Source organism: Eumetopias jubatus, unplaced genomic scaffold, assembly GCF_037043125.1.
Source record: "Eumetopias jubatus isolate StellerSeaLion01/CBP00866 unplaced genomic scaffold, mEumJub1_p1.0 scaffold_14, whole genome shotgun sequence".
Taxonomy (NCBI): domain Eukaryota; kingdom Metazoa; phylum Chordata; class Mammalia; order Carnivora; family Otariidae; genus Eumetopias; species Eumetopias jubatus.
The window spans coordinates 29411534-29439210 of record NW_028274820.1 but is presented as its reverse complement, the minus strand read 5'-3'; the positions used below and the strand labels follow the sequence as shown (position 1 = coordinate 29439210).

At 37.4% G+C, this 27677-nt stretch overlaps 1 protein-coding gene and 1 pseudogene across 1 annotated transcript in view; one reads left to right on the top strand and one right to left on the bottom strand.

The window, feature by feature from the left end:
- Positions 1-217: 217 nt before the first annotated feature.
- Positions 218-1109, bottom strand: LOC114220088 (small glutamine-rich tetratricopeptide repeat-containing protein alpha-like; annotated as a pseudogene).
- Positions 1110-18125: 17016 nt separating this feature from the next.
- Positions 18126-27677, top strand: part of SEMA3E (semaphorin 3E) — a 237114-nt gene continuing 227562 nt past the window's right edge. The window contains exon 1 of the mRNA XM_028119036.1: positions 18126-18240. Coding sequence (XP_027974837.1) covers positions 18126-18240 — 115 coding nt within the window. The remainder of the gene's footprint in view (positions 18241-27677) is intronic.

Genomic DNA, 27677 nt, shown 5'->3' with positions numbered 1-27677 from the left:
GAAATGAATTGCACAGGTAGTCAGGCCCATATTAAGGATAGTCAAATGATATATAATGGCATCCAATTATTTTTATTTTTACTAATTTTTTTTTTTCAACATCCAGGTCCAACTTATTTTCCTTTTTCTCTCTTGGGAAGTCCAATGGGAGAAAACCACAAAATGCGAGAAATACCTCCATTTGGGGTCGGGCACGATGGCTGGAATAGATGGGTGATCATTCCTGCCTGTCGTTGTGGCTGACAATGGCGGTCCCCCTTTGTAACTGACTTTGGTGCTGTTCTATCAGCTCTGGGTTCTGCGGCTTCATCTGCTGAGAGAACTAACTGCTGGCCCGCCTGGATGAGACTGGCCAGGTCGTTCTGCAAGGGGCTGGTGCCAGAGTCCCCAACGGGTTTGTGGGTCATCTCAGGCACGAGCTGTTGAACTTGGAGATGGCTCCGGAGGTTTGGTGCCCTACTCATGAAGCTCGAGTTGTGCAGCACGCCGGCAAAGTCCAAGCTGCCGACACCTCCCGTGGGGTTTGGCACCTATCGCAGCTTCCTTCTCTTTCTTTGAGATTCGGCTTGCACGTCTAACCCCGGGATCCAGCTCGGAGGCCCTCTTGCAGGAAGCCGCGGCCCCGGTGTGTTGGGCCACAGAGGAAAGCACTGCGAGCACCTTCCATCAGCTTTGCTGTGGGACAGGTCAGTGCACGAGGTGGCCCGTGGTCCTGCCTTGCCCCTGTCATGCCTGGTTCGCCCAGGGCCGCAGCTCAGTCACAGAAACAGAGGCATTGGCTGCGTTGAGCATGCCAGCTTTCCCGTAGAAGTGCACCGCAGCTTCAAGTTTCCTACGATCAACTTTGAGGTTGGGCCTTGGCTCAGGCTCCCTCTGAAGGTGCTTCACTCAGGGCTTTTCAGCTCCTGTGGCATCTCCTAGCCGGCTTCCGCGGCTTCAGATATTTCCAGAAGAGTCGGAGGGAGTGCCAGGTCACTGTCCTCCACCGTCACATCGAAAGCAATCACCAGGCACAGGGTTGGAATACACAGGAGGTACAAGAATGTATTCTTGTGCTTTTGAAGTGATTTGTAAAAGATACATAATTTAAGTAGCCAAGATAAACTCATTGCTAGAAGAATTAAGGTAATGTACCCTGGAAAACTCTTTGATTACTATTACTTATTCTGTTTCTTTGCTCTATAGCATAGGTTCTTAAGATGGGTTTTGTACCAGCAGGGGACATTTACAGTGATTCTCACAATGACTGAGGGACACTACCAGCATTTGGCAGCTGACAGCCAGGGATGATAACCATACTGCAATACAAGAACTGTTTGGTGCAAGGACAGATCTCTCATAACTTTGAAATATCTTGCTTAACATTCATATAATTGAAATACTTATTAATAATTATCTGGACCTAGAATCTTGTTTTATACATATCAGAAGAGTATTCGGGGCATGTTTTTAACTATACTAGATTTTCTAAGAATACAACTACATCGTAAATGGAAGTGTTAAGTTTATACGTTTATTTATTTGTATTTATTACCAGGGCTGTAATCCCAAAATACTGTGGGAATGTCTACTATCCTTCTATTTAAGGTCTAGACTGGAATTAGCCCTATGGCCTTTTCCCTGATGTTGTTCCTTAGAGCATCCTTCTCTATTAACAAGGCGTGAGGAATATTGACCTGAGTAAAAGAATATTTTTCAGTAAGGTTTAGAGAAGAGCTGCTATAAACTGGCCACCCCAGGCATCCTTTCCCTGGTGTTGCTAAATCTTACAAGGACAAAGGGACCTCCCAAGAAGAGGTAATCACAAGCTCATCCTCACCATACCAGCCTAAGGGAAAAGGAAGCAATTTAGAAAGAGAGGAGAATCCAAACAGAGAGCACTCCACACAGCAGAGCTTGTAACCCCTTAGTTCCTCCCTGGGAAAGCTCTTCCAACACAATGGCCTACTTTGTCCCTCTATCAATACTGAGAAAGGCTTAGCAGCTACTCCTACCGTGTATAGCCAATGCTTACAATAATTCACTAGAGCTGTTTTAAACTATTTTAAAAATCACAGGCTACCTTAGCCTGTGGGCTATAATTTGATGACCTCTATTCTACAGCACAGTAATCTTCCATAAGGTGATTTATTTTTTTTATGTAGAAATAATAGAAGATTTGAGAAGCAAAATGTAAAATTCCAATAGAGTGGATCTGGTCTCAAACACGTGCAAATCGTGTTGAAGACAATAATAAAAGACAATGAAATAATCATGAAAGGGGAAGAAAATGTCCTTTATTGTGTATGTTATACATTCTTGTAGAATATATTGAAAATTATAAAGGAGAAATTTAAAATTATGGAAGCAATTTCCTTCAGAGAGAAACATTGTTAAGCTCTATTTAGCAAGATACTTTTGTGTACGTACAAATGTGACTTTATATACAACTTTGTATTCTAATTTTCTCACCTAATATTATTTCATAAACTTTTGATGTGTTATTAAATGGGCTTCCAAAAACATGATTTTAAATGGCAACCTAAAATTCTAACATAAGGCTGTGTCACATTTTATTAGGTCTCTTTATCTTGGCGGACCAGTGGAAGATGCAGTAAGGGTAAGTGAAAGTTCAGAGAATGAGTAATGATGCCTCAATTTAACACATTAAACCTAAAAAAAGAGTGGCTGCAGGCATACCTAATTATAGATTTCAAAAGATCAATAAGGGCATCATTTGAAGAAGCACCTCAAGGGGGGGTTTATGTTTGAAGGGGAGACACCTGGGTGTTATTTTTCGTTGTAGAGTTAATGGATATTTAGAAAAGCATTTTAAAAATAAAAAGCCATAAAGTGTTCAAAAAGTCTTACTTCTTCCGGATATGTTCCTGAAATTCAAAGTAGAGGTTCTACACATCTAGACGAAGGAGAACACATTGAAACCTACTGTAATCATAATTCAAGACAGTAAGGAGTTACTGAGCTGCTGCTAAGATATTCCTTGTACATTGCCTGCATGAAAAAAAAAATAGTGTGAATAGGATGGTTTCCCCTGCTTGAAAATAACAAAAGTCTTTACAGCAATGTTATGACAGAGATGATACGTCAAATACAAAAATACCAAAATCAGTTTTGTAGTTGTGTTGGCCTCTTGCAAAAAAATTGTCCCATCTGCAATTCCGATTTTCCCTCACTCATTGTTATGAGCAAAAAATATCATACCAACATTTCTTCTTGTTAGAAAAGTAATTTATTGTCTTCTGATAATAGAGATGGAAAAAAAAACAGAGAAGATTTAAAATTAAATCATTTTTAAATTGTCTAAATTCCAAAAATGGAATTATTTTACAGAATTAACACATTATAAGCATTTGTTTTAATCTAACTAGGTATAAGCATTTCTCCAAAGCTTTCTTTAAATTTCCTGAGGGGCGCCTGGGTGGCTCAGTCGTTAAGCAACTGCCTTCAGCTCAGGTCATGATCCCGGGGTCCTGGGATCGAGCCCCGCATCGGGCTCCCTGCTCCGCGGGAAGCCTACTTCTCCCTCTCCCACTCCCCCTGCTTGTGTTCCCTCTCTTGCTGTGTCTTTCTCTGTCAAATAAATAAAATCTTTAAAAAAAAATTAATTTCCTGAATTTGTTGAGAGACTATGTGTGTTTATGTGCATGCATACATGTATATCATTTGTTACTTAATGTAAAGCTATTCTGTGGGATTTCTTCTGTGAAAATTGCCTTATGGAAACATATTTTAACAAAAGATCCCTTAGTAACTGCGTCAAGCTAACACTCTACAATGGTGTTCAAGGTGCAACTAAGAATACTTTTATAAAAGAGTGTTATTTTTTTAAAAGTGTTATTTTATTTATAAAACAGCAAATTTTTAGGTCAGATGTAACTTTAGTCACAACCTGGTTAGATTCTACCCACAGAACACAACAGCAAACTGCCCTACCTTGAATAGAGACAGGCTTGAATAGAGATAGTCTCAAAAAAATTATTAAAATAGCCAAAGTGAATATGACCAAACTATTTTTTGCATATATAGATCATAATATTACCTTTTTTATTATATCTCTTTTTTCAGAAGATTAGTGGTAACTGATTGGAAGCCTTTTAAAATGGAAAGTGCCTCTCAAATGATAAAAATATTATAAAACAGCTGTTCAAAGAATAGGATGAATGTCAAACAGGAGGCAACTCATGTAATATGAAATGGACATTTATAATTTCCCCTTAAGTACTATGTGCCTCTCTTGCACCCAGGGTGCATTTCTATCTTACACATGCCTTATAGAATATGGCAAAGGTGAAGGGATGTTGATATGTACTGATTGTGTGACTATGTTATATGAGATTGTACTGCCCATCTTGTTGGAGTCTCTTTCTCCCTTGCTCACTTTGAGGAAGCTGGTGACTATGTTGAGGAATCCCACATGATGAGAATTTGTGGGGGTCTTCTAGAACGGAGGACAGCCTTGAGGGACAACCTATAAGAAACTGAAGCCTGTGGTCCTACAGTCACAAGATGCTGAATTCTGCCACCAGCCTGAGTTAATCTAGAAGTGAATCCTTCCCGTATAGAGTCTAAGGATGAGACCTCAGCTCTGGCAGAAACTAGAATTGCAGCCTTGTGAGACCCTAAGCAGAGGACCCAGTTAAGCCATGCCTGACTCCTCCCTCAGAAACTATAAGATAATAAATGTGTCCTCAGCCCTGGAGTTTGTGGTAATATTATTCCTCAGCAATAGATAATATACTTACCTAGAAGAAAACATGGTTGATGTGTCAAGATTTCTAAGGTTGTTGTGAAAAGAATATTGATAATTATTTTTTTTAAATATACTCAAAACATTCTTCTACTGAGGATTAAATGTTTATAAATTAGAAAATTGAAAAGAAGTGGGTCTTTAAATTGACAGAAGGAAATGGTCATATGACATGTTGAATCTTGATATAAGAGTTGCATGCTCTTGGTTTCTTCATTTTTGTTTTTTAATTTTTTTAATTTTATTTCTTTTTGAATGAGAGCTGAAAAATGAATAGTGATTCATTTTTAGTGACATAGAGAACATCATTTACCTGTTTGGTGATGTGGTTGGGGGGGGGTGGCCTGACTGTAGGTAGCAATTTGAAAAGAAGAATAGAAAAAGAGAGTAAAGGGGATTTTTTAAAAATTACTCTAACAGGAAAGAGGATGATGAGGATACTGGAGATGTGGTTTTAGAAGGAGATTGCTGTTGTTTTTTTTAAGGTGGAGAGAATTGAGCACATTTAAACATTTACTTTAAGAACAACTGAAAGAGAGAAGAAACATGGATAGTGTAAAGCTCATAAAAGGCTGAAGGAAAGAATCCAGTGTACAGCTGGATATACTAACGGCAGGTGAAGGAAGGACATCCCATCTAATTTAACCAGACAGAAGAAAGAAAGAGTATGGGAGGTAAGTTTCAAGTCTTTTCTGTGAAATAGACATCCAAATATCTGCTACGAACTGAAGGGAGACTGGGCGGGGTGGGGGGATGGATTACACATTAGAGAAGAAAATCTTTGCAAGAAAGTATTGAGACAAGAGGAACCATGAGTTTATCAGTAAAACTTCCTCAGATTGCTGGGGAGTATAAGGAGCCCAACTGAGTTAGTATTTGCGTCTTTAATATAACATCCTTCCTCCCTGCCGTGACCTTCTGCAGCAATGTCTAGCTACTTTGGGTTTAGTCATGGAGAAAGCTCATGACCTGAGCTGAAGGCAGACGCTTAATGACTGAGCCACCCAGGCGCCCCTATGCCCAGGCTTTTAATGATAATGCCCCATAAGCTAAGAGTATACATGTTATAAAAAACAAATATCATTATCCCAACATGTAAGTAATAGATACTTTTTAATCTCCTGATAAGTCTATTTTTATAAAGGAACATATCCCTCAAATAAGTGAAATTACTCTAAGGCACAGATTTTGTAAAATAGTTTGCTCTGCAAATTTAATTTTCAGCCTAATTTTCAAAAGCATTTATACTCCTTTAAATTCTGACCTTGTTGAAAATGTGTTAAAGAGTATTCTTATATTGATTGTAGGATATTAGCTCTCTTTTATTTTGAGAGGCTAGATTGTCTTTCTGCAAAGGTCATTCATTTCATTAATGGGAATGGAGATGTATTGGGTTGCCTACCACCTTTATCTCTTCCACAATACACAGGAGGCATCCCATATCTACAGCAATGCCTCTGAATATATAGAACGTTAGGAATAACACAAGAGCCAAGTTATTTAAATCTTGAAAAATCAGTTATCCTTTCTGTAATGTTAGTTCCAGAAGTACCTAGTAAGAGATAGTTCTTAAGAGAAAAAAAATATTTTAACCCATTGTTCAAATGGTAGCAGTTTTTTAAAAAAATAATGTATTTAGAGACCTTCATGCAGATCTTATAATACCCCCCCAAAATTGAAATGGAACTTATTTAAATATTTTAACATGCTAATGTTAATACAAAAACAATATAGAAAATTCTATAAAGTTTTTATATTAAAGCTTTGGATATAATTGTATCAATTTCAAAATACTTATTCTACATAAGCACACTCATTGTATTTGTCTCCATTACAGATGCTAGAAAATAATGCTCAGAAAAAGGGTAATTAAGGGCACTCAGCTACATAGGATTAATGCAGGATGCAAAATATGCTTTTTACCCTAAATATTATTCTAAAAAAATTCTTCCATGTAAAAACATCACATCACAATAGATATTTGTAGATGGTTGAAATATAAGAAATTAGGGGGTTTGACATAAATTATAATTATGTTTAGTGTTTACTTTCTTAGTAATAACATCTTTTTTAACTTTTTGACTTATAATAAAAATGGAGAGTTATTATGATGTATGACTTGGAGTTTTAAGGGAAGAGCTTTATAGGCAGAGGAAATACAGGTGCAAAGCCTCTGAAATAAGAGTGTGCTTAGTCAGGCTGAGAAATATCCAAACAGTCAGTGTTGTTCCAGTGGGGTGAGAGAGAGGAATGGTAGATAAGGTTGAAGACATAGCAGGGGCTGGATCAAGAAGAACCTCATAGACCACTCTAAGGATTTTGACTTTTATTCTAATTGATATGGATTGGAAAGGTGTTGGTGGGAAGATACCTAGACATTTCCATTCCCTGAGATGGGGGTAGTAGGTTTATAGATTGAAGGGCAAAGAACAAGTCAGAAACCAAAAGTTCTGCTTTGAACTGTTTATTAAACATCCAGGTGGACATATCTAGAAGGCAATTCGGTATCCAAATCTGTTTGAGTATAGTGAAGGAGTTGAGTTTTTTGATGTGAATTTGGGATCCTCAGAACACAGATTTGATGAAGAGCCCTGGTCTTAGATGAGGTTAGTAGAGTGTACACCAATAAGGGTTCAATGGAAAAAGTAGAACCTTTAGGAGATATGTGTGGATTTGTTACAGGGAGTTACCTCTACACATTTGTGGAAGCTTGATAATAGGTAAGGCTGGGGTCTTGGTGTCCAATGCTAGAATTTGAAGTGCATAGGGCAGGCAGTTAGAAGAGAGGAAGGGTGTAAAGTGAGGGGGGTTGGAATAACAAGCTGGAACCCACAAGTAAGAACTTGAATCCAGCAAAGACAAACTGAACTCAGTGTCAGCTCTTCTTGCTTCTGACCTTCATGATGTGGGTGTCCAGGAGAAGCCACGCCCCTTAGTTATGGAAACGCATACACTTGACAGGAGACAGAAAACCTGAAGGAGTTCCCCGGGAAGGTGGAGTAGTTACAATTGCAAATAAAAGACTGTATGTGTGTTACAAAATGATTTCTGGTTTTTGTTTGTTTGTTTGTTTGTTTTACACCCTTCAAATCTCCCAGGAGTTTTTCCTGTTTGGCCCAATCTAACTGGAAAGAGATAAGAAAGGGAATTCTGGGGAAGGTAGTTCAGCTTAGCCAAATCTACAAATTGCAAATCCACCGCAGGAGATGAGTATAGAGAGGAGATGAGGGGGTCCTGTGGGACTCAAAAATTTAGAGGTCAAGAATATGTGGGTTTTGAGGAAGTGTCTTTAAATGCAGAGGGCATATCCTTCTTCATTAATTCCTGATTATTTTTTGGCTGCAAAGAGGATGTGTTGGCTGGAGCTTGGACTATGAGATGGAGGCCACCTATTGAGGATGGGTAAGCAAGATCAAAAGTGCTCATGTTTGTTACTCATTAGTTCATTGTACTGCCACACCACCCCTGGACATATCCCTGGACTGTGTTTATAAGAGAAGTCAGATTTGTCATATTTAAACCACTCTTGTTTTGGGTTTTCTACTACCTGAAACAAAACCTAATTGTACTTTATAGAGTGGATTCAAGAGAAAATGAGAGGTGAACAAATAAAGACAGAGGATAGACAATATTTTGACAGAATTACTTATAAATTGGAACTCAGAAATGGGTCTCTAGCTGGAGGATGAGTGAGGGTAGGAAGAGATTTATTTTTATGATGGCAAATGTTACTGTGTTTTTTTTATGAGGTTGGGGATTATCCAATAGAGAGGAATTACTTAATCCTATAGAAAAGAATTAAATTGATGCAAGGAATTATGAACTGAATAATAGAAATAACAGAAAGTTCTAGGAGAAGCATTTAGTTTACTTGATCGCTTATTCAGAATGGGGAAACTTCTATTTGCATTGTTCTCTTATTATATAGATATTAATATTGTTGTAGTTAAAAATGGGGAAGAATGATTGGCAGAAATCGGAGGGGGAGACGAACCATGAGAGACTATGGACTCTGAGAAACAAACTGAGGGTTCTAGAGGGGCGGGGGTGGGGGGATGGGTTAGCCCAGTGATGGGTATTAAAGAGGGCACTTTCTGCGTGGAGCACTGGGTGTTATGCACAAACAATGAATCATGGAACACTACATCAAAAACTAATAATGATTATGGTGATTATGAGTATGGTGATTAACATAACATAATAATAAAAAATAGCATTCTGGGAGTTTAAGCAATTAGCATAATTTTTAACCCGGTAATCAGAAAGAAATAGATAATATGTCATGTGTTTTTTTTTTTAAGATCTTATTTATTTATTTTAGAGAGAGAGAGCATGTGTGCTCAAGAGGGAGGAGGAGTGCGGGGGTTGGGGGGGAAGAAAGAGGAGGGGAAAGAATCCCAAGCCGACTCCATTCCAAGCGTGGAGCCCAACACGGGAATGGATCTCATGACCATGAGATCATGACCCAAGCTGCAACCAAGAGTCATACACTTAAGCAACTGAGCCACCCAGGCGTCCCAGATATGTCATATTCTTAATGCTGTAAAAATTACTTCACTGAAAATAACTGGTAAAGCAGACTTTGTATTTTAAAACTTACATCACTCAGGGAATCTCTAATTCACTTTTCACCTTTATCTGTAACACACATTGTTGTCTCTTGTATTTTAGTCCTGGATAAAGTTTATTAGAATTATTGTAAGAATATGATGCACCAATTAGCATTTCATGCTTAGCTATTAAAATTTCATTCAAAGTGTGCAGTTTTAATTAACATTCCATTTTTATATTTCCTTACAATCGTAAGTGATCCATCTTCAGATCATTAAGCTATTTATTAAAATTCTCCTGCAATTAACTTTAGGCATAATTAATTTTAGGCATAGCTATATGCACATACACTAATTTATCATTGGAAACATGCTAATTTCTTAGTCATATCTAATATAATTAATATTCTTTCTGTTTAGATCTCTGGGGAAAGACAGGTTTGTTTTTTGTTTATTTGTTTTGTCAGCAAGTATAGTGAGGTTGGAGTTTAGAACAGTTGACATTTTCCATTAATATTTTTGCATAATTATTATGTATTATGCATAGGATTATATAAAGAAAAGATAGTTATATGCAGTTATATTATTATCCCATAGTTATTGTAATATTAGAGATGCAGTTGGTATGAGATAAAATAATCATAAAATCAGGGATAATTAAATTTACTTCTATAAACTATCACATTTTCAACTGAGTTTACTAAAACTTAATCAACAGGTTTTCACAAGACATATTTTCCTATTTATTACCTTTGTTTCTGACACATTTATGGTCAACTCTTCAAAATGCAAAGCCTTTTCATAAGAAATATTTTCTGAACAGAAATCTTAATGTTCTTAAATGTTCTCCAAGAACATTTAAATTATTTTCCCTTAACTGGCAAGACCCATTTTATAGGTCATGGAAAGTGGCTATGCTCAGAATATAAAGTGTGACATTATTGGATCAAGCACATTATTTTGTAATAGGAAACCAATTGTGAGCAGGACGAGGTTTGTAAAGCAGCTTCGTGTACACATGAAAACCTGTAGTTCCAGTTTTGGCCTCCTCATGGTGCTAGTGGTATGTACTGGCAGATACCAAGCCCAAACTACCTGGTAATGCAAAATAACCACTCAAACTGCCCATCAAAAATAATCACTGTTGTGAAACAACTGATTCAAATAAAAAGGCACCATACCTGAAATTTTGCCTTATGCAAAATTTAGCTTGTGTACAATAATAATTTTGCCAAGTCATTTGTGGAAATTATAGCGAAGCTAAATAAAAGATGACGTGAAGTAATGAGTTTAGATTCTTATTTCATCTTGGGGATCTCACCAGTGGGTTCAGCATCACTTTTTCTTTCTATCTGTGTATTGTATTCCCGTAGATGGTTATTTGGAATGGTATTTGAGGAAAGAAAATCCTTGGAAAAGAGACTTTATTATAGGATTTCTGCCAGGTTTTTTTTTTTTTTTCTTTCGTCATTGTGATTCCTTTGAACTCTAAAATTCACTTCCATAGCCAAAATCTGATTTATTTGGAATATTTTGATTTTCTGTCAGATTCTTCACAACTTTAAAGTTAGTGTTTTGTTTCCATTTATTTTAATGTGAAACAGGTATATTCATTGAGTTGATGGCAGCTTTATGTGATATATAAAATTTTATATCCATTTGCCAACTGTATGACAATTGAAAATACTATAAAATATTATAAAATATTTGGCATTTTTATTCAGTTTCTTGCCAGCTGACTAATGGATAATTGCACTGGCTTTATCTAATTCCTTCCTTTTCTTCTTTCATAATGGGACACAACTGTTTTTCTTCACTTTAGGCTTACACATTGGCCATTCAGTCAAGACAAAGTGAACAACAAAAGTATTCAAATAATTAACAGAAAGAAACTGATTTTGGGTCTCTAAATATCTTAAGCCATAAAGGGTGTATCTTGCCACTTTTTTTTCACACATTTAACTATTTACTGAATAAATTACTCCATGCCGACTGTTTTGGTTCTGGCTTTAGCAGTGGTAGTTCAAAAACAATGCAGAGTACAGAGAAAATGAAAGAGGACTCAAGACTAGAAGAAAGAAAATATTTTTTAAAATTATATTGAATTATCAACTCAATTACATTGAATTACTATTCCTATCACTTTCCTCCCTTCCTCTTTCCCTTCCCTCCTTTTTCTTTAAAAAAGTAAATAATCCAGAAACTGACCTTGAAAAAATTAGACCATTTCTTACCTGAAAGACAAAAAATATAAGTGGTCTTAAATTCAAGAATGAGATTAAAGATGCCAGTGGAGGGATAACTTCTTTACTGTAGTTTATGGTACTTATTATTGGTTTTGTATTGAGTCCATTTCTTAAGTGGACTGAGTATAAAGTGTTGTCTTTGGTTTAAGTACATTAGTGGTAATGTTGTTTGAAAACATTGGGCTCTTTTGGACAAAATCATATAAACGTCAGTAACTATTCCTAAGTGATTTATTACCCTTAAGTCCTTTCTTGGAAACGTCCTTCTCCTGTAACTGTTACTAGAAATATGTGTGTGTGCACACACATGTATATGTGTATATATATATATGTTTATATGTATATATTTCCACCAATAACTATTATTACCTGACAATTTAAAAAAATACTTATTTATTACACAACTACTCTACTTTTCAATATAGAATAAAGATTATGAGAAAAAAACTATTTGCCTAGTTCCCTCACAGATTTATTCTTTAATAATTTTGCCTACTGTGTTTAGCTCCCAGGTGTGCCTGATTGCCAAAGTAAGACAAAGCTAAGAGCCTACAAGGGCCAGATCAAGTCAACTAAAGGACTCACTAACACCTGTGCAGAGTGTGCTCTGCCTTCAGACGGAGGGTTTCATCTGACGGGTTCAGTCACAGAGGCTGTCGTTGACTGAAGCACCAACTGCCTTGAGTTTTTATTTCAAAACTATCTATAGCTCACTATTAAAATTTATTGAAGATAAGTTCCCGTTAGTATAGTAATTCAGAAGAGTCACTACGCAGTCTTATCTAAATAATACTTTCCAAGAAGACATATGTAATGGTTGGAACATAGGCCCTAGAGTCTGGGTTTAAAATGGTGGTTCTGTCACTTACCAGTGTTTCACCTCAGGCAAGTTGCTTGGCATCTGTGTCCCAGATTCTTCTTATGTGTTAAGACAATAAAAACGGTTTCTATTGCATGGGGCTATTGTCTGGGTTAAATTGGATTATATGTGAATGTGCCTTACGAGGTGCCTAGTGTATATGGAACACAACAAATTAACCTTATTATTACATTATATTACATTACATTATATTATTATTTTTATTCCATTAATGGAATCAGCTTGAGGTTTAGTGCTAGATGTTGCAGACGTGAGTCACACATTACTAACAATTCACCACCGGTGCCACCAATAACTCACAAATATACATTCCAACAGACAGAAACCAATAAATTACAATATATTATGGAAGTTTCTATTATATTTTTTATAGCAAGTGATTGGAGCTCTGCTTTTTTTAGGAATTCTCTACAACTCATAAGGAAGAGTATAGGGAAACCTCTCCGGACCTACAAATTAAAATATTTTCAAGTTAATGACACACAATAATTTTATTTTGCCATAAAGAGGGCATGAGAAACATCACTACACTTTGATTAAAATCAGTTAAAGCTGATACTTGACTCGCCATGCATTTCCTGCTTTTCTTCATTGTCAATGACCTGAAACAAAATTAGGTTAAACCTAGTGTAAGTCAGAAACAAAGAATTCAAAATTTTTTTAAAATACAATTTTTGCTCAAATTTTGAGGGTTTTCTTTTTGTTTTTTGTTTTTTAGAATAGCTGGTCAAAAAAAAAAAAAAGCCACTATTGAATAAACTTTCTAAATGATGACGTAAGAACGGCATCAACCAAACCTCTTTCAGCAAGTGACTGGAATGGATCTGGGATCGTTCTTATTGATGGGATGCCATTCTTTGGACTACTCTTGATAACATACAAAAGTAAGTTAGTTGTCAATTTTTTTCTCATCTACTTGAATCGTGGAATGTGGGAAACACCCAATCCAGATTTCTGGAACTCTCACAGTGTCTGTAGTGTAAGGCCGCTGCACTGGCCAACTAGTAAATGCATCAGCAGTCTTGGCGTGTAAGACCCCGTAGTAATGATGGCAGCAGCTGCAAGCTGTGGCAGGTCATATTGGTGGGACATTTGAGACGCTCCAGAGAGCAGGGTTAGAGCAAGAGTCGAAGGAGGATTAGTGAATCTGAAATGCCATGACCACTGGAGAGAAAGTTTAGCTTTAGTTCCTAAAAGGATCATCATCATTGCTGTTGCAATACTTTGATGTATTAATGGTTTTAATCATACTTGTTCTTAAGACGTAGTACTATCTGTTCACCTATCAATACTGCGTGTGACATCATTTTTGGGTACAGCGTTCAGTTGGAAAAATGAAGGGCATATCCCATTGTATTCTAAAAGTGATGTAGGGATTCTCTGTATCTCTTAGCCCTCAGTATCCACATCTCTCGCTGGCTTAGGAGTAAGTTCTGCTGAAGTAAGTCTTAGTGACAGATAGGAAGGAATGCAGTATCAGTGACTTAACTGATGCTCTGTGTTTGTCCCAGAGCATGTTTCCCAAAGCACAGTAGGTAAAGTGTGTGCATGTAGTTAGGAGAGGCTATGCCATGCTGTGGTAACTAATCAGGTAGAGTAACATATGTTTAGTTCCTGTTCAGGTAAAGTCTCCTGTGGGTTCAGGTAAGCTTTCAGGCCAGCTGGCCCCAAGTGTGGTGATTCGGTAATCTAAGATGCTTCAGTCCTGTATCTTCACCATTTCAGTGTAAGGGCTCCTCCTTTTCTGCAAGCTGCTTCTCCTTTTCTGCAAGAAAAAACTTGAGACAGAATTGTGTGGGAGCATTTTACTGCTCGGCCCAGATGTGACACATTTATTTGGTGGTCAAAATTTGTCACATGGCTTCACGTGACTGCCAAGGGGCTGGGAAATATGGTCTCTCATATATTTCTTTCCTTCCTCTCTTCCTGGGTAGGGAGGGAAGAAAGAATGGATATTCTTGAGGGCATTCGTAAGTGTTGCGTCCCATGGTATGTGAGATAATTTTAAGTCGTGCAGAGATAAAGTTTTACAATTTTTGTTGGTTTCCACATGTGTTTGAAAAAATATCAGTAGCACATGAAGCCCATGAAGTAATGATTTCATTTTGTATAAATTTAAGTTAAATTTTAATTGCAAATACTATGCTATTATGGTAAAAATGGTGTGAGTAGCTAACAGATGTCTAATGTTTTGACCACACTGACCTAGAGGAACCACTGTAAAACTCAAATTTTAGTATGTACAACTTTAGGCAAGCTGCAACTATCAGGTGGGGCATAGGAATGTGTTCTTTTAGCAAATACCCTGTGTGATTCAGTAGCAGATTGTCTGGGACCACATACTGGGAAGGATTATTTCAGAGGCCAGTTGCTCTTCTGCTACTAAATGGAGAACCAGTGACAGAATCCACATGGGGGAGCTTGGAAATCCTGTTGAGTACTCCGCTCCGCCCGCCCCTTTTGTCCCCTCACTACCATGGTGTGACCCTAGCAACAAAGGGTTAAGATTTTGGAATGAAACATTTGACCTGGCCGGCAATACCTTCAGAATTGCCATTTCCCAGGACTCCTGGGTGGCTCAGTTGGTTAAGTGTCTAATTCTGTTTTGTCTCAGGTTGTGATCTCATGGGTGGTGAGATGGAGCCCTGTGTTGGGCTCCTCACTCAGTGGGGAGTCTGCTGGAAGATTCTCTCCTTCTGCCCATCCCCTCACTCATGTGTGCTCTCTCTCTTCTCTCTCTAAAATAAAGAAATCTTAAAAAAAAAAAAGAATTACCATTTCCCTTCTTACCTGGTTTTCCATGTTGTCTAATGCTGTTCAAACTGGCAGTCTAGCTCCTCTGATTGGTAATACCAAGATATACTGTTGCTAGTCCCAAAGCTCTTCAGTTCACTGAAGCTATTCATTCAACATGGCAGGTCAGTTTTGTTATTTAACTGTTTTTTTTTTTCTATTTCCATGTTTTCCAAGGGTACCTCAAAATCTCTCCCATGAAGGGTAACATGTCATGATGTCCTGATTTGTCTATAATGTATTTGGTTTGTATGTGGTTATTAATAGAAGACTCTTTTACTCTTAAAACATGTCTTGTTTGGATGATAAATTATACGGTGACCCTGCTCCTCAGGGTCCTTCTTATTTTATTTTATGATGCAAATGACTGATTTCGTCTCAGAGACTCTTCATTCCATCGATAGTGGCCAAAACCACATGGGGGCAGCTGTGGCTGTGGTTAGTTCTGGATGTTTAGAATTTTTAATAATTTTGTTTTTTTCTTTTGGCATCATCTTTAGATTATAGACTAGAGAGGAAGGTAGAAGGACATACAGAGGAATTAAAGGGAATAAGCAAACGCATTGATGACTGAAGGATAAACCAAAACACATTTCGAGAAGCCCAAAGGAGTTCATTATTCTGGCACATACTTCAAGGTGCCCTAACTGAATCTGAAGGATGACACGTAACACCAAAGATGAATCTCCGTATGTAGCTTGTACGTATGTAACGGACATCTGTAACATTTGTCTCATTGACATTGATGGTATGAATTTTGTATCCTAATGAAATGGTTGTAATGTCTTACATGGCCTCAGGTCCGTAACAGAGTTAGAACAGGCACTACACAATTTTAAGTGGAATTTCAGTTGCATGAGCCTAGACATATATTTGTAATAAAAGTTATATGCTCTACATTTACTTTTCCTGGAATCCTACCATTAGATAACACATGTAAAAGCTGCTATTTACTTTCTAGTTACTTCAATTCTGGAAGAGAGCGAAAGAGGATTCCAAAGGTACATTATATCACACTTAGAGCAACCTTTAGGTCTGTAGCTCATCAGACTGGCTTTTAAAATATGCAAGCGCCTACAGAGACCACCCCAGGTTAAAAGTCTCTAAATACTTCACGTTGCTCTACTGTTAAATAATGTTTAGAGTTTGTTATCTTTTGTAGACCTTGGAAATCTAATTATTTATAATATCCAGTGACATTTACATTTTACTAAATTATACTCTGCTTGTAATAGAACATATCATGCTTAGGAAAATGGGTAGATAATGCCTGGCTCTACGTTTGCTTATATATAATGCAAAATATCAGGGTAACCTGTGTTCTCTTTTTGTTATAATCATACGATTTTAAACACATAATTCTCAAGAAGTGCCCTTAACCGGTACCATTTAAAAACAATAAGAAAAGTAGCTGAGAATCATTTGTTTACCATTTAACTCTTGACTATCAAATCACATACCTATTCAAGTTTATTGGTCTCTTAAAATAGTGACATTCATTTCCATGCCAACAGCTACAGAGTGTTTGGTTTAGTTTTTGAGATTGATTGAAAGTAGATTGTAAAGTTGACCTGTTGTGTTAAGCTTATTTACACAAACATAGTGTCTTGGAAAATAAACTCTGAAAGTGCATAGCAGGAGAATTTCACATTCTGAGTCTTCTAATACCTGCTTTACTGGGATCTGTCACATAGAGAACCCAAATTTTCCATAGGTACCTTACCTAGGAGAAAATGACTTCAGAATGTATTCTTAAACTTGGGCTGAAATTTATGACTTGCTTTAAAAAAAAAAAAAAGGATTTGCTTTTAATTGGTTTGAGGAATTTGCCTAAGTAAAATAATTTTTTTAGTATTAACACATTTATGAAACTATCACAGGTGACTTTTTTTTTCCAGGCTCTTGAAACATACTTTCCGTCCGAGAGTTGAAAATAACATTTCTAAGGTGTAATCAGTAATTTTAAAAAAGCCAGAAATGTGAAGAAAAAAAAAAGAACAACCCACAATTTCAGTGGAAACTGAAAAGAATCAATTCGGGTGCTGGATGGCGGCAAATAGATTATTTAAAATGAATTTGCATTTATTCAAGGGTTAATCTTGGTGAGTGAGCATTTAAAAGCCCTTCCTGGTGCTCCATCCTCTTCTGTTGTATATACCCCAGTAATCAGCCTATTATATAGATCATTCTCCCTCCTGATCCGTCTTCCCCATCAAAGCTTGGACTTGTCTCCTGCGCTGAGTGACGTGGGGCCAGTAATACTGGGAGGGCGGGTGGGAGCAGGGCACGTGGACCAGAAACACTTCCTAGAAACAGCGCAACCCCGCCTGAACTTTCCCTGTAAACACGGCTCGCTGACAGAACAGCATCCCTGCTGGGTGGATCCTGCAACTCCTAGAGGGAATGGCACTTCTTGTTTTTAATTAGCAAGGTGAAAGGTGAATTAAAACTAGCTGTTTTGCAAGTCAGTGCAAGAGACTGACTCTGGAGAGGCTTCAGGGAGCCAGAAGAGAAGAGCTCCACGGGGAAAGCAGTGCGTGTGCTCCGGGGTTTTTTTCTGAATGAAGCGCTTGCAGAAGTGACTAAAAAAAAAAAAAAAAAAAAACAGTTTCCTCCTGAGTCTACTGGCATAGTTGCTGAAGAGAGCTCTGGACTGGACATGGCTCTGAAGGCTCACTCCTTGGAATGTCCTCTTGCTCCCGGCTTATAAACAACTGTCTTCAGGGAAGAAAGGTTTTACATATCCAAATACAGCCTGACAAATGGCACTTTGGGACTGTGCTTTCTGATGACAACGCGTTCGATTTCTGACAAAGCCTCTCACGCGCTGCCCCTGGAGGGGAGTCCTAAGTAAAACTCAGACCCGCCTTAAAGTGAGGATCGGAGGGGTGCCCAGTGTGCACGGCAGCATGGCATCAGCTGCGAACCTTGTCACTCGGCTCCTGTGGGCTTACTTACTGGAGCTTTGGATAGGAGGGCACACGGCTGATACCACTCACCCCCGCTTACGTCTGTCACATAAAGGTAGGTCACCTTTATAGATCCTTTTGTTAAAAAAGAGCGAGAGAAATTAAAGTACTTTAACACAGACCCTTAAAATGCAGCTGAAAAGAATTATTGCTAAACTGACCTAAGATTCTGAGTACCTACTAATTAGCATGTCAATACTTAACCACACCTGAAAATAGTGCAAAATCGCATGCCAACTTAGAGATGTTATTTTTGTCTTGTAAACATTAGGTTGTATTAATGAGAAGTTCACTCTCTAGCAGACACAACAAAAGCGAGCAGGAAGCAGGTTGTAAATAGCCTTGTGGGGCTGAATCCACCAAGTTAGCAGTAGGTATTTGAATACCAATTTATGCATTTTGGGAAGCAAGGATGTGGGAGAAGGGCTTTAGAAATAGAGGTGCAATTGATTTTGGTTTTGTGTTGTCCATAATGGGGATGAGAGGAGGGGAAAAGAAGCAAAATGATTTCCTACCCAGGATCACAGTCATCACCATGTAATTAAAATGACTAACGAGTAATATAAATTAACTTTTTAGTCAAACTGATTATTAGAATTTCTTTCATGTCTGGCGAAAAAATATTCAGAGTTTATTAGCAATCCTTGTAAACTGACTTATATATGATTAAAGTATCAGGATACGATTTACTAGCATCTAGTCTTTTAATGTAAATTCATATTGCTTCACTGAAGATCTGTCAGAAAGTGTTTAAATATTTTATTCTGCAGCTATGTCTTGGAAAGCAGCATTTGGTCATAAATAAATTATCAAAAGATAGCTTTTGCATCAGGACCAGCAAAAGCCAGTCATGAATAGGTTTGGTGATTCTTCCTGTAAACAAACAAACAAAACCCACATGTAGAGAAAGTGACTGCTTACCTAAAAGTAATTTGGAATACATTTTTCAGAAAGAAGTATTTGTTATCACTAATTATTGAGACAGATAACAGTTGCAATAACAATAACTCCAGAAGAACCATTTTTCAATTGTATGAGCTTTAAAATTGTCCCTATTGTAAAAAGAAACCTGTATTTTTAAAGTATAGGTGTAATCTCTACCAGAGGGAGAAACAAAACCAGGAAGCCTCACTTGTATATGACATGATTGATCATATTTTGGTTTTATTGGACAATCATCTGTTGATTTTGACTATAGAAATTTCTCATGTTTAGAAGAGTTAAAAATCTATGAATACTTTCTTCATTTAAATAGATTTCCTATAACACTCTCCAGTAGATAACATAAGTTTAAGAGACACATTGACACTAAATTTATAAAGAATTTAAGAGTATCTAGCATTAGCACTGATTATTTGAATTGAGAAGATGTATCACAGTATGTATCAAAATGCATATTTCTAAGAAGTTCAATCAAATGTATCAAAATGTAAAAATTTGGTGTGATGAATTATGGACAAAGAAAGATGTCAGAAGAAGAACATAATAAGTGGATTGTTTTTCTTGTGTAGACAAGAGGATAAGCTGCCAGTTTTGGCGAGCTACCATTCTACTACACCTGGTATTAACCTTTTATACCTTATTAGGGTACTTGTTTTTAGCAGTTATCTATTTATTTAGCAGTTATCTATTATTTATCTATTTAGCAGTTCAATATTAGGGTATTTTCAAAGGTATCTCCTTTTGGTATTTCATCAGAGAGCTTATAATTTGGTCAGAGCATACCAAAACTCTCTAATGCATCTAAATGCTATGCAAAATACTGTTATCAGACTTATCTTCATTACATCCCTCTTTTTTTTTCATTACACCTCTCTTAATCAAAGGAATAACTGTAATTGATTTTATGGGTTGTGTTACATGTTGTGGGAATAGAACTGCTAGTCTCAATGTGTACATTGGACTGAAAACTACCAGCAAATTCCCCTGTGGTTTTTCTTAACCTTTTTATTTAGTGGCACTGGCTGAAATGCTCGCTGTTGTGCTTTTATACAAAGACAGTGTATAGTTACCTGAAAATAGAATGTTCTCACTTGTGCAATTTAGCTAGCTAGCAAAATCAGCTGAGAGATCATACCAGAGATGTAACCTAAGCAAATGCCTACTACAGGTGCCTCGTGAAAGCAGAGGACTGCCAGATTAGGAATATGCAGCCCCATCAGTCCACTGTAAGATGCCCCCATTTACTCCTTACCTTCTGGAATTCAGTGGACATTTTAGGGGTATCCAAAAACTATGGGGGTGGTATTTAAGAGTATAATCTTTTGCTATCTTCAGTGATATCAGAAATTGTCACATTTTAGTAATGGGTCAGTTAGTTGATTGATATTATACATGAGTACATGGTCCTTCAAAATAAGGAGCCCTGGATATAAATAATGTAATACCTCTGAACTGCTGCCTAGCCCTCAGCAGATAATTCTGGGAGGCTCCCTGGAGGTGGTGTCCTCCATTATCAGGATGGCACTTGAGACCACAAGCCTAGAGTCTCTCCCCAAAAAGGAGGCAAAATTTCAGTGTCATATTAAAGTTTGAGCTAAACTGTATGAAAATAACCATAACATGCCCTTTTCCTCTCTCCTCCATCCTTCTCTATCTCTGGAAGTGGCATGTTCTAAAAACAGAGTTTAAGAGGGGGGGGGAGACCGTTAGAGCTAAAAGGGGAAAAAAGGCAGAGAAGGAAGGAAGACAAGGTAGAAAGTTGGTATCAGACATAGAGCATCTTCTTGCTTATTTCCCACTACCCTCCACCTGCAGTGGCGTAATACTGAATTCCTCCCTCTTCTTACTGAATGTCCACTCCACTCTGACGTTAAGCAAATATGCTGAGAGCAAGCCTAGTGGATAAAGCTGTGAGATATTTACTCTTGTTGAGACAATGAACATATCTTTTAATGTATTTTATATGTATAAGATAAATGGGTTAACAGAAATATAGCAAGGTGCTGTCCTGCTTTATAAGACTTTTCAGTCAAGATTTGAGTTGACATTAACTGTACCAGGCAAATATTTAAGGGTTTATGCACAGTTAAGAATTTTAGCCACCTTTATAGCCAGTACCCTAAAGAGGATAATATTGGTGTGATTAATTCAAATTTATAATATTCTACCCAAGGATTTCCTTGAAAAATAGCTGTGATCCTCATGACAGAAGTGAAGGAGAGAGAGAGAAGGAAGAGAGTAGAGTCCTACTAGATTCAGCCACTTCTCTCTGCTGATGTCTGTGCTCTCCTTATCTCTCACCATCCTGCATTAATGAGGTTACAGGGAAGGCAAAAATAACCCTCTTGATAATGGAGCTCAAAGAAGAAAAAACAAATGAGCAAAGCCCCATGTCAAAGAAGAAATCCCAATGTACATGGAAAACCCCAGAAATTCAATCAAGGGAGTTTGGCAGATGGGGTAGGTAATCAAAGACCCAGTAAAGAATGACAATCACAGAAGCCAAGGGGAGTAGTTGTATAATCAGAGGATGTTTGGTGAAGAGGTAACGAAGTAAAGACATAAATATGGCAGAAGATCATTCCTAAAATATGTTGACATTATGAATGTAGATTTGAGCATTGAATATATATCTATACATATAAAAAGTGGGATGAAGAGTATTAATTAGTCTATCTATATTTAGCTATAACCAGTTAAGAACAGATTTGTCATAGTTCAGAGAGTTCAGGATTTAGAGTCAGAGGTCTTCAGCTCTAGTCCTTCCACTTACAGTAATGGTAATTGTCTGTGCCTCAGTTTCCTTAATTTAAAAATAGGGATAGTAATGGTGCTTTCTCTGTGTATCTTCCTGAGTTTTTGAGAGAATCAAATGAAATGACAAAACTGTGAAAGTACTTTATAACCTAAAAGTTATTTTATTAATGTTTCCTGAAGACTGATACAAATTGAGAAGGTTAGAAGGAAACATGTCCTAAAGAGAAAAATCTTTAGGAATGGCATGAGTTTGGATATCAGTAAATGCTAGGATAATGTTAATACAGAAGACAGAAGAAGTTGGTCTTAATTAGCATAAAATGTATGGTTTATCCTGATAGGTGGCATTCACTCCAAATCCCATCTTCCATACCTTTGGCTTCTGGTTATAATAATTTAGAAGATGATTGAATCATCAGTGTCTTTTTTTCCAAGATTCATGTCCAATAGTTTTGCTTTAATAGTATGTGTAGTGTATAAATTAATTATACATATTCATTTTACACCACAACCTTCAGAAGTTTTTCCAGTTTATATGGAAGAAAATTGAGATAGAATTCTAGAAAAGTACAATAAAAACTGAAAGTTTTAAGTGATCATCCTGGAAGCTGTGGTATTCATTTCATATCCAGTGCAAATAAAAAAAGAGGCAGTGACTGGGCCTGTTTTTCCAAACCCAGCTCATAGCTCAGCCAGTAACTGGGTATTATCAATAGTGATACTAGTCACACATCTTTCTGTAACCAATAAATAAAAACTGGTCATAAAGCATGATTCATGAAGAAAGTAGTTAAACTAGGACCCAGGAGTAAACACAGATCTTCATGCCAGATCTTCATCAGGGAGAGTCAGTAAGAATTAAGTGGTGGATTTAATAAGAAATACTTTATATTAAATTAAAAACACTGGACTAAGATGAAAGGAATTACAATGTTTTGTTGAGTGTAGTTTACACAGAATATACTTTCTGTAGAGGAAGTCCATGTAAGGATTGTAGACGGTCTATTCTTCATACTTTTATGTTTGTTATGGACACGTATTGCCCATGTATAACAGAAGTGCGTATGGATATACTGAAGTCCCTGAGTGAATATGAATTATTTAGTCCTTATCTGGATTTTGGGTCTTACACTGTGAAAACTGTTTTCCTTTAATATAGCGGTAGGGTCAGAGCTAGCAAAAACAGTAAATGGAATTTATAAATGAACTGGGCCAATTTTAGACTGAAAAAATAACTTAGTTGCATAAAACCATTTCTTACAGGTCTTATGAGGAGAGTGTCCTGTCCATAAGATAGAATCTAATACTTGTTCTTGACTATTAAATATATGCAGTAGTCATGTTGTCACAGTGGAATATTCTTTCAAAAATTTGTTGCCCTATTATTACTTTGCCATCTATGTCAGATTTGTCACCTAGCCTGAGATGATTTCATAGAGGGGGTCTCTGGGATGAGATCAACTTGGTGGCCTCAGTTCTGTGGCCACATAATAAAGAACCAAACATCAAATTGGTCATTGCTGGTGGAAATTACTGTTAGCAATCTGCAGGATCGGTTCTATTTCTTCAAAGATATCTACTGGAATCATCATTAGGAGTTCTTAGTGGGAGAGTGTGCAAAGATTTACTCCTTTATCTTTGTGTGTCAAACTTTTCTGTGGTTTAGTAGAGGAATGTAGTCTGCTGGAATCCAGAAATGGCACTTTGCATGCATGCATGCCCCTTTATCCATAGCCACCGCAGTGTTAAAGTAGTTTTGTAAGGTCAGGCTCAGAGAATTGAAAACAAAACAAAAGTGAAATCATACCATTAAAACATTTTCCAAAAGGTGCGGAGTGAAGATTTAGATTATTTTCTTAGTTTCAAGATGTGGGGCTAAATGGTGGTCGTAGTCTTTTAGCACAACATCCAACACTTTGGAATACTGTATAAATTCTACAAAGGACGATGGTTATCTTAATAATGATTTTCTCGCAGTCTGGTTTTAAGTAACATTTGAAGCATAAGAGAAACTATCAATGTCATTAGTTATTTCTTGGACTTAGGCAAGCATTATTCTTTGATAAGGATGATAAGGATGACAATGACAAGGCTGAATGTCATATAGGCTGGATTTTCTGGACTACAAATGAAAAGAATGTGTGAATGCCACATTTGAAACCAGTGTTATAGTCTCTGAAGAATGTGCTGATTTCAAGAACAGAGATGTCTGTGGAATTGATGACTTGACTTCACATGTATGGCCCTGGTGATGGCCAAGGCAACTGAGAACTCAAGAAATGTTCAGCCTCCATTAGTACTAATGCCTGGTTCAGGGTATTCCCGCTGTATGGCCCTCTTGCCCTGGCCGTCTTGCCTCTACAAGTGTGGAAAAGGAAAAGAGAAATCCATGACCTGCCTGATTCCTGGGGCTTAGAAACATATTTCCACCTCTATTCCTGGTAACTAAACTCTCAGCCATTACTGCTTTCTGTTCAAGGACTTAGCTCATGGCTTTGGCACAGTTCACATAGAAGAATAGCGTAGGAATTACAAAACACTCTCACATTCTATTTTCATTGGCCTAAAAACTCTAGACTTTGGATGAGGCATACGGAATGTGAATCTTGCTTCTGGCAATATGATCCTAAGGTCCTTATCTTTTCTGATTATGAATGTTCTCATCTGTAAAATGGGGTAATATGTAACTTGCATTACACTGAAAGAATTAAACGAGACAATGCAAATTAATGTGGCAAATACTTTAGCATGGGAAACTTTTCAGAGGTTATTCAATGAATCAGAAGAAGTTCAGAGAGAACTAGTCTACCCTGGTTCCCTTTTTTTTTATTCTAAAAGCCATCGTGAGTTAATTATTAACTTACGACTTAAAATAAGGGAGGATCTTTAATCAGTACGGTTTTTTACTTGAAAGCAAAGATTTTCTTTCATGAAATTCAGCTCTTACTGGAGTAGATGACTAGAAGGAACAAGGGATATTGGGGTCTCCCATGTTTGTAACTCACTGTGGAATTATTGTTTTGATAGTATAAGTAATTAAATTATCCTTAATTGGAAAGTTGGAAGTTAAAGGAAGAGGAAAGTTGGAACTTCACCTGATGGCACCTTGGAGATAGCAGGCCAAAGCCACAAAATAAACCAAAGTTACTGACAAAGGTTATTGTAGACCCAGCTTTGTAAAGCACATAGAACTAATATTACTAAGACCAGACCACACTGTCAAAAGTTAAACAAAACAGTGTCTTAGAAACAGCTATCTGCCTAGCATGTACTGCTTGCCCTGAAAGCGAAAGAAAGCTTTCCATTCTACCTTCCCCTGGACAAACAGGTAGAATAGCTGGTGTGGGGAGCAATTCCTCACCTCTTGTAGGTGTTTGATAATGCTCATTGAGTGGCTATATAAATGAAACAAAATGATTTAGAGCCCTGTTTTTAAAAGGAAGCCTGGTGGGGGTTGGGGTGAAGAGTACCAAGGAAACTAAGGAATCCTGAAGAACTATTTATGGCTCCTTTGGTAAGACATGCATTAGGAGAGGGGCTAGGGTGTTTTCTCCCTGTTTCCCTCCATTCCTCTCAGGGCTGCATGGTAGTGGAGCGGCCAAAGCCTCTGGACATCCTCCAGACCTGTTAGCCATATTCGGACATTTATAATCAAGGTTCTTGTTTTGTTTTTGTTTTTTTCTTTAGTCTACCTTTTGCTGCATTTGTCTTTCCTGAATGATCACCACACCCCCCCCATTTTTTCTCTTATCACTTCATTCTTTGATTACCCCACTGTGTTGCTGTCACCACCACCCTCTCCCATTTCCTCCTCTTCCACTTTTTTTCCAGAGAGATAATTTTGTTTCTGCCGCATCCTAAGCCAGAAGTGGAATGAAAACATATTTGTAGTGAATGGTGTATATCTACTGGCCCTCAGTTTATCTTCAACATTCGTTTCATTTTTGTTGTCTAATTCAGTGAATAGAAAGACAGGACCTTTGAATTAAAAATCAAAGTTTAATTGTACTCATTTCACATTCAACATTTGTTGAAATTCATGACTTAGGAAATAATGAAATATGAAAATGTGGCACGTACTTTAGTATTTGCTTACTGGCCACCTGGACAACTTGTCCTCTTTGTCTAGCCTGTGGGCAGCTCATGCTGCCAGGCCCCCTGTGACTCGTGGCTGTGGGGTTGGAGCAGGAAGGAATGAGGGTACCCAATGGGAGTGGACATGCCTGCCCTCCATTCTCCTGCTCAACTTGTGGGTTAAGTGTAAGTTAGCATATGCTTTATGTAAGTCTATCTCTTTCTAGTCCCTAGTCCATTTTAGTCCACTTTTTCTGAGTTTTAAGTTTTAATTCATTGAAACCAGAATGAAAAGAGGCTTTTATTCACAGGGTAGAACACAGGAGCAGCATCTCAAAGGATAAGTCTCAGTGGTGATGTTAGGTAGCCAGACTAACTCCAGAACCCAAAAAGAACAGCAGCAAAGAAAATGGGAATCAAAGAAGGGGAAAATAGAGGTCAGCTAGGGACACTGACCTTTTCCTTTCTGGCCAGTTCCCTCCCAGGAAATGATGGGAAATGAGGAGGGCTTGAAATTCAAAGCTCAAGATGCACTGTGGAACTAAAGCCAAAGAGGAACTGTGCTGACAGAATTGCATATAGCTCTTCATGCCTCTTGATGGCTTTTTTCCTAACCCCGAGTCCAAGAGTTTATTATGGACCATGTGATTTCTGAGATTCTTTCCAATTCCAGAATTGTAGGACTCTGTTCCTTCCCTTATGAAACCTCCCAGTGTGTATAATTTCTCCAAAATATTTTTTAAAATTGTTATTAGGGAACAGTATGTTCTAGTGGAAAGAGTAAGTACGGGCTCACCGTTTTAAAATCCTGGGTTTGAGTCTACAGTGCGTATATCCTATTTGATGCTGTATTATTCTGGCTAAATCATTGAACTTCTGAGGCTTACTTTTCTTACAAGTGTAAAGAGACTAATGAACACTGTCAATCTCAAATGATTATTGTAGAAAATGTAAATGTATCATGGAAATGGATATTGTGTTGTTGTAATGGCTTATAATGTTCCCTAGTTTATGTAACTGTCTTTAAATATTTTCAGATTTTTGAGGGCAAGGAGTACTTTTATTTTATTTTATTATTTCATTTTATTTACTTGGTAAGACTCTTGTGAATGGAATAAAACGACTTACTCAGATCATTTAAAGCCAGTAATTAAAGGCTGGGTAGTTAGTATCTAGTGAATAAAAACAAAACCAAACTTCTTGTTGTTGTTGGCTTCTATGTTATGTTTTTAAGAGGTAGAGCCACTGCTAAAAATTTCACCTGACAGAAGGCTTAGTTGAATTTCATTGCAGAGGAGATGAAGTTCCTGGGGATTTTCTTTTGTTCCTTTTCCAAACGAGGGTCCCAGAGGGGATAAGCACTGGGGTGCTATGCAGACTGTCAGAGACTGGCAACATCAACATCCCCTTCGGAAGCTGTGTTTTAACAAGCCCTGCAGGTGACTCAGTGCATACTCCGCGGGAGCCGGAGAAACGCTCGGTGGGCTAAGTGGGGTGATGCTACAAGGGAGCCTCACTTTCACGTTACCTTTTTCATTTTTTTCCCCCTTTAGGTCCATCACCTAGGTTAAGGGTGTCTTTTATTCAAATTTCCAAATCACACCCTTGGTCTTGACAAATATACTTAAAATTCATGAGTATCTATTATACCATTCTCTACCTACTTTTTTTTACTAGATGACATATATAGGTAATACTTTAACATATACATTGTATCTG